The 14,246-nt window shown below is 43.7% G+C and overlaps 1 protein-coding gene across 1 annotated transcript in view; it reads right to left on the bottom strand.

Moving 5' to 3' along the window:
* Positions 1–11,739: 11,739 nt before the first annotated feature.
* The window catches only part of bves (blood vessel epicardial substance), a 69,053-nt gene continuing 66,546 nt past the window's right edge, over positions 11,740–14,246 (bottom strand). Inside the window, exon 8 of the mRNA XM_036133341.1 lies at positions 11,740–12,261. Coding sequence (XP_035989234.1) covers positions 12,137–12,261 — 125 coding nt within the window. The 3' untranslated portion in view covers positions 11,740–12,136. The remainder of the gene's footprint in view (positions 12,262–14,246) is intronic.

The raw sequence follows: 14,246 nt of genomic DNA, 5'->3' as shown, positions 1-14,246 counted from the left end.
CGGCCATATGAACAAAAGTGTTGTAACATTTGTAGCACTTATCAGTAACACATATTTAGTGTAAAGCTTAACTTAAAACATTTAAAACAAAACATAGCAATAATAATAAATTAAAGCTTATTGCCACTGACAGGGAATTCTCTTTATATGGGGAAAAAATCTACCAAAAACAGGCAACTTCTGAAGGTAACAGCAGGGAGCAGCATTACCATTTTATGTTCAATACCAAAGTTTAACTTGGCAGTGGTTACAACTAACTATGTTTCTGTCATATTCGTTGCTGGAAGAACTTTAAACTGAAATGCTTGCTAACTCGATATGCTTGCGTTGCTTGCATTTATTTGACGTTAACAACGCGTTTTTTTGTTGTTGCTTTCTCGGCGTGCATATAGTGAATGGCTGGGGAAAACAGGCAAAAATACATGGATACTTTGAAACGCGAAGCGACTTCACCGACGGCGTCGCTGCAGACCCCCCCCCCCCGCTCCGCACAAAACTTGTTCCGGCTGCCAAACTCACCGCCTCCGCCTAAGCAAATTCCTGCGGGAAACACCGCCTTCCCCATGTCTGCTTTGTTTTTTTCCGGGCAGCACTTTTCTTCCCTCTGAATCCGAGGCTTGCTGACCAGCGAGGTTATTGGCGCATTATCGCCACCTACTGTTCTGATTCAAACCCCTATACCGCAGCAACAGACCTTCACAAAATAAAAGCATGTGAGCAACATGCGTTATACACGCGTGTTAAAGAAAATATCGCGTTAATAGTCTAATGAGTTAACGTGAAATTAAACGCGTTAACTTGCCCAGCCCTAATTATATATATATATATATATATATATATATATATATATATATATATATATATGTTATATGTGCAATGGTGTGGGTTTCTCTCCGGGTACTCCAGCTTCCTCCCACAGTCCAAAAACATGACTGTTAGGTTAATTGGCTTCTCCAAATTGTCCTTAGGTGTGAATGGTTGTTTGTCCTGTTTGTCTCTCTGTGTTGCCCTGCGACAGACTGGCGACCTGTCCAAGGTGTACCCTGCCTCTCGCCCAGTGAACGCTGGAGATAGGCACCAGCAACCCCGCGACCCCATGAGGGATTAAGCGGTTTGGAAAATGGATGGATATATATATATATATATATATATATATATATATATATATATATATATATATATATATATATATATATTAGGGCTGGGCAAGTTAACGCGTTAATTTCGCGTTAATTCATTAGACTATTAACGGCGATATTTATTTTATCGCGCGTTAACGCATGTTGCTCACATGCTTTCAGTCAGTGTCAGTCAGCAGGCGCGCTGACTGCAGCGCGCTGTCACGGCAGCACTCTCCCGCTCCCCCTCCCCTCTCGTACATGGCTCAGCGGCGCCAGCCAATCAGCACTCAGGCTCAGCCTGGCCCGTCAGCTCTACTGGATTCCAGAGCACGGAGGAATGTGTTGCCCTTCCACCATTTAACTCCATCCCCGGGGACTCTAAGCCCCCAATTCAGCCATCTGTTGCACAGGTTCTGCAGGGCATTGGGCCAGACGGCCTGGCAGTCCTTGGAGAAGTCACCCTGCCTGTGCACGTTGGGAGCAGAACCACTCAGGTAAACTTTATCATGGCTGACACATCAGAGAGCACTGAAGTTATCCTGGGACACCCTTTCCTGCAACAGGCGCAGGCTTGCCTGGACTATGGCCGCCAGGATATAACCCTTTTCGGCGAGAGGGTTCCCCGTTTCGACCCCAGCCGTCAGGTTGAGGCGCACCTCGTCAGGGTGGCATGTACAACCGTGTTGGAACCGGGGCGTGAGTATGCTGTCCCTGGTGCCTCCCGCCTTTGCCATACTGCTAAGAGAGACATGATGTTAAGCCCCTGCAAAAGTTTTGTTGAAAAGCACCATGTCCTAGTGGCCCGTGTTTTGGTGCAGCCACAACCACCTGCCAGCATCCCCATCTGGGTCTTCAACCCTGGTGCCTCACCTGTCACCTTAAAGAAAGGGGCTGTGGCAGGAGTCCTCCAATCTACCCAAGTGTTGAGATAAGATAAGATAAGATAGTCTTTATTGATCTCACAATGGAGAAATTCACTCGTCACATCGGCTCATACAAGAAGGTGCAGAGTAGGGAAGGTGCATTCAATTATATACAGTGAATCTTCATATATACAATGGATCAGAAAGAATACCAAAAAAATACAAAAAAAAGGAAATAGGAATGGGCATATGATGTCTCATTTACATTCTTAGTGGTCTATATATATATATATAAACATATCTATATACTTAAATATATACATATATCTATGCGCCTACTTACATACGCACCTACGCGTATGTACGTGCATATACATTGTATACATTTGTACATACATACATACATACATACATACATGTGGGCTGACTTATGTTCAGGTGATGATAGCAGCAGAAGTCACTACATCAGGATTATTGCACGGGTTGTAGGACAGTGTATTAAATAGATTATTGCACATTGGTTATTGCACATTAATTATTACAGTTATGGTCACAGTTATAGTGCAGCATTGTAAAATCTTATAGCAGCAGGAATAAATGACCTCCGGTAGCGCTCCTTTTTACAGACAGGATGTCTAAGTCTTGCACTGAAGGAGCTGCTCAGCTCCTCTACAGTCTGGTGCAGCGGGTGGGAAGGTGTTGTCCATGATGGATGTGAGCTTGGACAACACCCTCCTCTCAGCTACTTCCTCCACAGAGTCCAGAGGGCAGCCCAGGACAGAAGTGGCCTTCCTCACCAGCTTGTTCAGTCTCTTTCTGTCCCGCTCTGCACTGCCAGGAGCCCAGCAGACGACAGCGTAGAGGAGGGCTGAGGCCACCACAGAGTCATAAAAAGTTTTTAGCAGAGGCCGGCTCACTCCAAAGGACCTCAGCCTCCTGAGGAGGTGGAGCCGGCTCTGGCCCTTCTTATACAGGGCGTCGGTGTTATGTGTCCAGTCCAGCTTATTGGAGGCCCCAATGTTTTAACCCAGTAACCCCATCTCTGCCTCTGTACCCCCTCATTTGCAGACTCTGTACGCCGAGAGCTGCTCTAGCCTGTCACAGGTCGACCACCATAAGCTGGCCTCCCTGCTGCTGTCCTATGGAGATGTTTTCTCTGCCAGCCCCACTGACCTTGGCCGAACCAACATCGTGCAGCACGACATTATGACCACTCCTGGGCCACCTGTAAAGCAGCCACCCGCGCAGGATGGCTAGGGATAAGCAGGCAGCGACAGACCAGCAGGTGCATCAGAGCCTGGAGGCCGGCCTAGCTCAAGCCAGCAACAGCAGCTGGGCTGCACCGATTGTGATGGTGAAAAAGAAAGACCAAACCCACAGACTCTGCGTGGACTACAGGCCCCTGAATGAACGGACGATCAAAGACGCCTACCCGCTCCCTCGCATACAAGACACCCTGGACACGCTATCCATGGCCAGGTACTTCAGCACTCTGGATCTGACGTCGGGGTACTGGCAGGTGGAGATGATGCCCAGAGCCCGCAAAGTCACTGCATTCTGCACGCGAAAGGGCCTGTTCGAGTGGAAAGTGATGCCCTTCGGGCTGTGTAATGCGCCCGCCACATTCCAGAGGCTTATGGACCGAGTAGGAGGCTGTCAGCTACAGCTACTGATGCCGAGTCCTCGTCGGTTTCTAATGGGAAACGTGCCTTGTCTACCTCAACGATATAGTTGTCCTGGGGCGGGACCGCACTATGATGATGGCGCGGCTGGAGCAGGTGTTCGCCAGGTTGCGGGGAGCCAACTTAAAGCTGAAGCCTTCCAAGTGCTGCCTGTTTCAGGAGCAGGCGGCTTACCTTGGACACATCGTCTCAGCTGAAGGTGTGGCCACTGACCCCAAAAAGATCCAGCAGATCCAAGACTGGCCCACACCGCAAAGCGTCTCTGAGGTACGGCAGTTTGTGGGCCTGGCCTCGTACTATCAACGTTTTGTGGCTGACTTTGCCTCAATTGCCAAACCACTCCACGAACTTACGAAAAAGTATGCACGGTTTAGCTGGACAGCTGAATGCCAGGAGGCGTTCGAAGAGCTCAAACGGCGGCTGACCTCTGCTCCTGTTCTTGGCTACCCCCTCGACAAAGGTGAGCTATTCCTCGACACTGATGCCAGTGACTGGGGAATAGGGGCTGTCCTTTCCCAAATGCAAGGGGGTGAGGAGAGAGTTTTAGCTTATGGGAGTAGGAGGCTGTCAGCTACAGAACAGATTTGTTGCACCACCAGACTGGAGCTTCTGGCAGTTGTGGAGTTTACGTCTCACTTCAGGCAGTACCTGCTCGGCCGACCATTCACCATCCGGACCGACCACAGCAGCCTGCGTTGGTTGGCACGGTTAAAGGAGCCGGAGGGTCAGCTAGCATGCTGTTTGAAAAAGCTAGCGGAATATGATTTCCAGGTCATCCATCAGCCCAGGAGAAGCCACCAGAACGCGGATGCTCTCTCCAGAAAACCCTGCCGGTCCTCCTGCCCTTGCACAGTTCCGGAACCCTCTCTCAGCAGCCCGCGTCAGCATAAAGGGGTACAGTGCAGCCTAAGGAGGGGCGGTTGCCACCGTGTCTCGGGGGGAACCGCCAGTGGGGGTAGTGAAGGCTGATGGCTGTGCAGATGACAGAGTGGTTCAACCGGGCTCACTGATAGTGGGGGTGGTAGACTCCTGAGTCAGCGGCAGCAGTGGTATTGAGGCTCACCCAAGCATTCACCATGTGAGTGAGGTGAGCCACGAAGACCTCTTCAGTGGGTGGACCCTGGAGCAGCTCAGTTCAGCCCAAAAGACAGACCCTGATATAGCACCAGTGCTAACGTGGATGGAAAAAGGGAGTAGAAAGGCCATCTTGGGCTAGCATAGCAGCCTGCAGTCCCCCTACCAAAGCCTACTGGGCACAGTGGAAAAGACTGTATAGGAAGGAAGGAATCCTGATGAGGAAGTTCTACAGCACCGAAGGCAGGGTACAGTATTCACAGATTGTGCTGCCTCGTTCACTGCTCAACCCTGTGGTGGAGCAGATGCACGATGGTCCAGTGGGCGGACACTTTGGAGCAGAGAGGACTGTGGCGCGTCTTAAAACCAGGTATTACTGGTACAACATGAGAGATGACGTCACCTTGTGGTGCCTCACCTGCACTGATTGTGCTGCCAAAGCCCGTCCCAAGAAAACTCCCCGTGCTGCCATGGGCACAGTACGAGTCGGTGCCCCAATGGAGAGAATTGCACTTGACCTGATGGGACCTTGAAATGAGACAGAGAGGCACAACCGCTACATATTAGTAGTGCAAGACTATTTTAGTAAGTGGGTGGAAGCTTATCCTGTCCCAAATGAGCAAGCATTGACAGTGGCCGAAAAGATCGTCTCTGAGTGGGTGTGTAGGTATGGAGCCCCCCATACCATCCACAGCGACCAGGGCACCAACTTTGAGTCAGCTGTCTTCCAGGGGATGTGTAAACTGCTAGGGATTGAGAAAACGCGGACTACCCCCTTTCACCCACAGCCAAGTGGAACGTTTTAATGCCACCCTCCAGAAAATTCTGGCTACCACTGCAGAACAATGCCACTGGGACTGGGATATAATGATCCCCTATGCAGTCATGGCCTACCGTGCAACCAAACATAGCTCCACGGTTCTCACACCAAACATGATGCTCTTCGGCCGTGAGATAACTGAGCCTGTTGATCTCGTCTCCAGTCTGCCACCTGATGAGGGAAGCCCCAACACCCCTCCAGAGTATGTCCTCCAGCTGAGAGATCGGCTGGAGCTCTCCCACCAGCCGGCACGAGAGGCTCTGGGGAAAGCGGCAGAGCGTGCTAAAAGACAGTACAATAAAAATATCTGCCAAGTCCAGTACCAGGTTGGTGCCCCAGTCTGAGTGGTACCAAGAGAGTGAAAAACAAAGTACGGAAATTACTGCCGGCGTATGAGGGTCCCTACTTTGTTGTAGGTCAACTAGACGACTTAGTCTACTGCATCCAAACGAGTCCAAGATCGAAGGCTAGAGTGGTTCACCACGACAAACTCAAGCCATACCACTCCAGAACCCCGCTGGACAACAGCTGGATCTACCGAGATATCAACATGTCAGCGCCGGAAGGGACGGCATCTGCTGCTGAAGATGAAGGTGCCTCTAACACCGACAACGGTTCCCTTGAACTGTGGGACTCCGCGTCTCGTCTGATTTGGAGGGCTCCGCCCGAGAGTCTACAGGGAAGGCCTGCATCTCGCCTTCAGCTGCAGCAGACGACAGTCTGTTACCTGGCGCCTGCTCCTCGTCTCCAGTTCCATCGTGGGACAGTGATCGTCCTGATAGCTCTGCTCAGCCTCGGCTGGATGAGACTGACACTAAGCATTCCGCGGAGAGGCCGACTCGTCATCTTCCTGCAAGCTCCAAACCTCGTCAGCACCCACAGAGGGTGCGCAGAAGACCAGACATGTTTGGTGACTGGGTGGGTCACTGAACACCATGAGAGCAAGGGAACTTAAAAAAAAAATCTATGTTCTCTGTTAAAATGTTTACCAGTTTTGCGGTAGAACCTGTTACCAAAGTCATGAGAGAGTGATTGGTACGTTCAGTTGTTACTGTTAGCCAGAAGCGAAGTGTTAATAGGCTAAGTGGTTTATCTTATCACCTGTATACGCTAACTGGAAGTTTGATTTGAGTACAGTAGGGGTAAACCTAAGTGTTTAATTTACATGGCTGCAATTATACCCAGATCCAGTATAGGCTCCTTCTGAGTTGGTCTCCCGGAGGGTTTCTCCCACATTAGTATGAGTAATGTGGACTGAACCATTACCTCTTTTCAGTGCTGTGCACATATTTGGTATGGACAATATAAACCATATATTGCATCCGTTTCAGGTATGGTGTAATGATTTGAGCTTGTGGACACTTTATGGACATAGACCTTTAACCTTGAGGTACCTCCAGTCTCTTTGGGGAGGGGGGGGGGGGGTGTGACCTTTAATGGGGATGTTCATCATATAGTGGCTGGTGTTCTGTTGATGAATATTTAGTGTGTCCTGGAGTGATATTAAGGAATTAATTATCATCCAGAGTGGGGGTAGTGTTACCGGCCTGAGCATTTCCCTTTAAGGGGGTGGTCTTAGAGGGAGGACGTTACGCGGAATGGAGTGTGTGTCTCTCCCGACTAGTCTGTGTTTGTGGAATAACTGTGGTGACAGCCTAATAGCCCTGCATTTGGTGAGTAAGCTCCACTCTGCCGTCATAAAAGTACTGTACTGGAATGAGGAAAAGTGCCGAATAAAGCCCGGTCCGTATGTACAACAACTCCACCTCTCCTCCTCTGTGCGTGTGCGTCAAGAACACGAGCAAGAACTGCTAGTTACCAGCCGCAACGAGCCAAGCTAAGGTGAGACAGGTCTTAGCTTCATGACCAGCAGTTCCGTACTACGGTTAGAAACGAAGGGCTGGAAGGTAACACAGTGTGTCTGCCTCACGGACCAAAACTGGGTCCGTGAGGCAACTCTGGGAGTTGGTTCCACAGGAGAGGAGCCTGATGGCTAAAGGATCTGCTTCCGATACTACTTTTAGAGACTCTAGGAACCACCAGTAGACCTGCAGTCTGAGAGCGAAGTGCTTTGTTAGAAATATACGGGGTAATCAGAGCTCTGATATCTGATGGAGCTTGATTATTAAGGGCTTTATATGCGAGAAGGAGAATATTAAATTTAATTCTTGATTTAACAGGAAGACAATGAAGGGAAGCTAAAATTGGGGAAATATGGTCCCTCTTGTTGATTTTCATCAGAACTCTTGCAGCAGCATTTTGGATCAGCTGAAGGTTTCGAACTGCTTTTTGTGGACTTCCTGATAGTAAAGAATTACAATAGTCCAGCCTTGAAGTAACAAATGGATGGATTGGTTTTACAGCATTACCCCTGGACAGAGTATTTCTAATTTTGGCAACATTCCACAGGTGAACAAAGGCAACCCTTGAAACATGTTTAATATGGGATTTTAATGACATGTCATGGTCAAAAATAACACTGAGATTTTTTACTTTATCACCAGAGGCTAATTTAATGCCATCCAGTTTATTTATTGAGGACTCTGGCCCAAAGATTACAACTTCTGTCTTGTCAGAATTTAAAAGCACGAAATTTAAAGTCATCCAGGTTTTGATGTCATCAAGACATATAGTCAAGTAATTGACTGGATTCATCAGGATTTATGGATAAATATAGCCGAGCATCATCAGCATAATAGTGGAAATTAATCCCATGCTGTCTGATAATTTTGCCAATTGGAAGCATATATATAGTAAAGAGAATTGCCCCAAGGATTGAACCCTGTGGTACTCCACAAGTAAACCTAGAGTTTGAAGAACAATTATTAACATGAACAAACTTGAATCCGTCAGTCAGATAAGATTTAAACAAGCCTTTCCCCTTAATCCCTGTATGTTCAAGTCTTTCTAGGAGAATATTGTGATCAACTGTATCAAATGCAGCACTGAGATCTAACAGGACAAGTACAGACACAAGTCCATTATCTGAGGCCATGAGAATATCATTCGTGACCTTCACCAGAGCTGTTTCAGTGCTATGAATAGCCCTGAAGCCTGACTGAAACTCTTCAAATAGGTTATTACTTTGTATGGGTTCACATAGTTGATTAGCAACTACTTTCTCAAAATTTTAGCTAGGAAAAGAAGATTAGATATCGGTCAGTAATTTTAATAAGTCATCTTGATCAAGAGATGGTTTCTTAAATAAAGGTTTAATAACAGCTACTTTAAAAGCCTGTGGTACATATCCATTTACTAAGGATAGATTAATAATGTAGAAGGTATAGATGAGGCTAATATTTTAGATAGCTCAGAAAGCTCTACTGCTTCTAAACAGTTGAAACACCGATCAGGTTGTGAAGATTCCTCCAATGCTGCCTCACTTACTAAAGACGATGTAATCATGTTTGGAAGGATGACAATTATTTTATTTTTAATGGAATACATTTTATTTATGAAGAATCCCATAAAGTCATTACTGCTGAGAGCTGAGGGAATGTATGGATCAACAGAACTATGACTCTGGGTAAGTATGACAACCATACTAAAAAGAAATCAAGGATTTCTTTTTTCTCCTCTTTTAATGATAAAAAATGTGTTGCTCTAACTCTGCGAAGGGTTAGAGCAGCAATAGTAGACTGTTTTTCCAGATTAAGTAGGATTCCTCTAGATGTGTAGAGCGCCATTTTCTCTCCAACTTCCTAACATTGTGCTTTAAAGAACACAGTTCTAAATTAAACCAGGGAGCCAGCTTCCTCTGAATAATCACCTTCTTTTTCAAGGGAGCTACATCGTCTAATGCAAAACGCAATAAGAAAGTGACACCGTCAACAAAGGGCGTCAATTTGTGAATGGGAAGCAACAACATTGCTGCCAACATTGCTGGGCATTTCTGTGATACTGAGGATATTAAAGAGGGACAGACTCTTTAAAGTTTGATACAGCATTATCTGATTATCTGATAAAGATTTACTATAATGAAACCTTATTTTAGGGGTGGATAACTCAGTTAAATTGAACTCAAACGTTGTTAAAAAATAGTCAGATAGGACAGGGTTGTGAGAAAATACTGCTAATTCTTCACAATCAATTCCATATGTCAGCACAAGGTCCAAAGTATGGAGGCAAGAGTGCATCAGTTTATGCACATTTTGAGCAAAACCAATTTAATCTAGGCTCATTTTAAAGGCTACATTAAGGTTATCACATTCAATGTCAACATGAATGTTAAAATCCCCCACTGTAATAACCATGTCGGTGTTTAGCACCAAATCAGATAAGAAGTCTGAGAACTGATCCAAAAACTGAGAGTAAGGGCCTGGTGGACAATACAAAACAACAAAGAGAAGAGGTTTTATTGCTTTGCAGTTTGGATGAGGGAAACTAACATTAAAATGTTTAAAAGAATTGCAGTTATAAGTTGGCCTAGGACTACTTAATAAATCAGACTGAAAGATGGTTGCTACTCCTCCTGCTCTTCCCGTAGGTCTGGGAATGTGGACATTTAAATAATTGGAGGGAGTTGACTCATTTATACTAACATAGTCCTCTTATAGCCAGGTTTCTGTAAGACAAAATAAATCAATCTGATTTTCAGAAAGTCTTTGGAGAGACAAACCTTATATTTAATAAACCACATTTAATCAATGATCTGATCCAGGCTCTTGATAACAAAAAACATTGTGTTGCTTTGTTTATCGATCTATCAAAGGCATTTGACACAGTAAATCACACGCTTTTAATTGAAATTCTACACAAAATTGGGCTTTCACATCAAGCTACCATGTGGATAGCTGATTACTTGTCAAACAGAACCCACAGAGTCCAATTAGCTGGCTACACGTCTTCTACTCTAACTATTTTAAATGGTGTACCTCAAGGCTCAATTCTGGGTCTACTTTTATTCTACATTTATATAAATAATTTGTGCGTCAACTTGTCAAATGCTTTTTATCATTTTTATGCTGATGACTTAATAATGTACTGCAACTCTTCATCATTATCACAGGCACTACAGTATTTACAGTCTGCCTTTAATGTAGTTCAAACACGTTTACAAACTTTGAAGTTGGTTTTGAATGTGGATAAGACTAAGGCAATGGTTTTCTCACACTCTGCTAAACTACCAGAAATCCCTCTATTCCTTACCACTGCAGTAGGTGCACAAATTGAGTTTGTTAGTAATTATAAATATCTTGGTTTTATTCTGGATAATGAACTTTCTTTTAAAAATCATATAGCAAATCTATTACGAACATTGAAAATGAAGATTGGGTTTTATTATCGAAATGGACCGTGTTTCTCACTCAAAGCTAGAAGTAAATTGGTTGCAGCAACATTCCTGCCACTTCTGGATTATGGAGATGTTTTATATATAAATGCTTCAACCAAATGTCTGAAATCTTTGAATACTGTTTTTAATTGTGCTTTAAGGTTTATAACTGGGAGTAGACGTTTGACACATCATTGTGATTTGTATGCAAAAGCTGATTGGCCTCCTTTAAGTGATCGGAGAAACAATCATTTGATGATCCTGATATATAAATCTCTACTTGGACTAACACCAACTTACTTAAGCTCTCTTTTGCATAGATCTAGTATTTCACATGCTTTACGCTCAAATGACTTTATCCTTCTACATGTTCCTCGTGTTCGAACTGATAAAGGAAAGAAAGCATTCAGTGTGTTGGCTCCCATAGCGTGGAATCAGCTCCAGTCTGAGCTCAAGATGTCGGAAACTATTTCATTGGACTTATTTCGAGCGGTTCTTAAAGATAGACAACAAGCTTGTATGAAACAGTGTCACTGCTTTTCAATTGTTTTTATTGTTTTATATTTGTGCATATGTATTAATTGGTTTTATTTTTGTAACCAGGTTGTAGTGTTTTTGCAGATTTCTGCGCATGTCCCCTTTGAAAATGAGATCCAGATCTCAACGGGGTTTACCTGGTTAAATAAAGGAAATTAAAAAAAAAAATAATTGTTTTATTTTTTTGGTTCAAGTTTAGTCATATTGATTTTTCAAGACATTTTTATAATTTGCTCCTTTTAGATCCGTTTTTAATCTGTTCAGTTTTGGCCGTGAGAAAGACACTGTCTCAATGGGGTAACTGGTGGGTAACAGTACAGAAGAGCAGCTGGTTCAACCTTTACTCTTAGGAGGAAAAGAAAAAACAGAGTAGATGACAGATTGCACAAATTTAATGTTGTAAAGCACTGAATTTCCAACAGAACCATGACAGCTGGTGTACTAATTTCAGAAGCATACAGAACTAAGAATAAAAAAGCCTAAATGCAAAAGATCTTGTGACAAAACTTTGGATACTAACATAACATTTCATATGCATTCCATCAAACCACAAAGTTGTCTTGATTTTCTCATGAAAACAATTTTTTGCAAAAGATAGATTTCTAAACAAACACTCAAACTCATGCTTCCTGATGAACAAACTGTTTATAAATGAAAACTCATGTCCACACCATCTTGAACATTGACTGGCAGTGACAGGATATCAGTGGTGCAGTCAGGCAGTAAACAAGGCCATAAAACCCTTCAGGTCGTTCTTCATCTGCTCACTACACCTCTTTGGTTGGAGCTTTGTGCTGCTGGAGAGAAGAGGCTGATTCTTCAAAAACATCATCCTCCATGCCTTCCTCTATAGGTTTCATCTTAGTCGAAGACTTGGTTTCAGGTGATTTTTCTAGAAGTATAAATGTTTCCATTAAATCTCTTAGGAAGACTTGAAATGCAAATTTATCATGCACTGGGGTTAGAAAAAGCAAATCTGAGACTTGATGACAATCAGAAACACCCCCAGAGCTCTCATGATTGATCAGCACGTCTAAAGCCCTTGGAGCTCTGTGAGTGTCTTTAATACATTATGAAGAGCCCTTTCAAGAGGTTGTGGTGTAACTGATGTAAAAACCTTTATATCATCAACGTTCCACCATATTCACGCTTGTTATAAATCAGATGGTTTGTTTCCTTTTAAGGTGAATAATGGTTTAACACATTGAGTTGTATCCATACTGGCTCACAATTATGCATACAGGCTCAAATATATTCTTTCTGGTCTTTTCAGAAATATTCTTTGATGTTACTTTTGATTTTTAAGTTGATGATATAAACATAAGTGAATTGAATGCAGCGTTTTAGTTTGACTGTTCTTCAAAAGAAAAAATGAGCAAGGAACTGACTTGCATAGGCCCCTTACAACAGTTTGTTCTTACTGATTAGAATGTTTGTGTGTTCAAGAATAGAATTTAAAATTATTCTTCTAACTTATAAAGCCCTTAATAATCAAGCTCCATCATATATCAGAGCTCTGATTACCCCGTATATTCCTAACAGAGCACTTCGCTCTCAGACTGCATGTCTGCTGATGGTTCCTAGAGTCTCTAAAAGTAGAATGGGAGGCAGATCCTTTAGCTATCAGGCTCTTCTCCTGTGGAACCAACTCCCAGTTTTGGTCCGTGAGGCAGACACCCTGTCTACTTTTAAGACTAATCTTAAAACCTTCCTTTTTGACAAAGCTTATAACTAGAGTGGCTCATGTTACTCTGAGCTACCTTTATAGTTTTACTGCTATAGGCTTAGGCTACTGGAGGACATCAGGATCTAATTTTCTCACTCTATAGAGTTCTACTGTTCTTCAATTATGCATTACGTGTTGTCATTTCTGCTTTAACTTTCTGTTCTCTCTCTTTTATCTTCATAGTAGGTACACCTGGTCTGGCGGTCTGTTAACTGTGACATCATCCAGAGAAGACGGCTCACCCGCTATTACCATTTAATGTAGAACAGATTACTGGATCAATGTGTGCTTCTGTGCTTTTTGTCTCTCTTGTTGTGTCTCTGCTCTGTCTTCTGTAACCCCAGTCGGTCGAGGCAGATGACCGTTCATACTGAGCCCGGTTCTGCCGGAGGTTTTCCTTCCCGTTAATGGGGAGTTTTTCTTCCCACTGTCGCTTCATGCTTGCTCAGTATGAGGGATTGAAGCAAAGCCATGAAAATGCTGTTATTGGGCTTTCTTCATCTGGAAACAGATGCATACAACACCTTACGGGCGCAGCCATGATGAACTAATTGAACTCGCACAGCTGACAATACAGCGATCTGATTGGCTGAGCAGCAAAACCCGAATCACGTCAACTCTTGGACCGGAGCACAACAGTTTGGATTTTTAATCAGCTATAACTTATTAATGTGCAAATGAAAACATGGGAACATTGGTGTTTTGAGATCATTGCTATGTGTAACAACTTATCCAAGTGCAAGAAAGTTGCCACCTGACAGTTTATACGAAAAGTAATCCTACATATTCTGCCCCTCTCAAATCTGGTTCTGCTTGCCTGCCTCCCGTACCACGACTCATCCCTTTCAATAAATCTTTTAAAACGTAACTGTGTTTGACTGAATATCAGATTCACCAGGAGTAATCATTACAGTCATACATGATAAAACGTGTTTTGATGTTTAAATACATTGTATAAACAATGCTGAAATTGTTGTATGCTCTTAAACAAAGAGACATGTAGTATTACAAATTAATAAATTTATAGATTAATACATTTTATATTTTAACAAAGAAAGAAGTTGGATTGTTCATTTAAATTTATTTCACTCTCTCACATGTACAATCCTGAGCCTTCTCTACAGACCAACAATAATTTGTTCATATTTTTG

The sequence above is a fragment of the Fundulus heteroclitus genome, unplaced genomic scaffold (assembly GCF_011125445.2).
Source record: "Fundulus heteroclitus isolate FHET01 unplaced genomic scaffold, MU-UCD_Fhet_4.1 scaffold_61, whole genome shotgun sequence".
Lineage (NCBI taxonomy): Eukaryota > Metazoa > Chordata > Actinopteri > Cyprinodontiformes > Fundulidae > Fundulus > Fundulus heteroclitus.
This window is presented reverse-complemented; position numbering and strand designations above follow the sequence as displayed.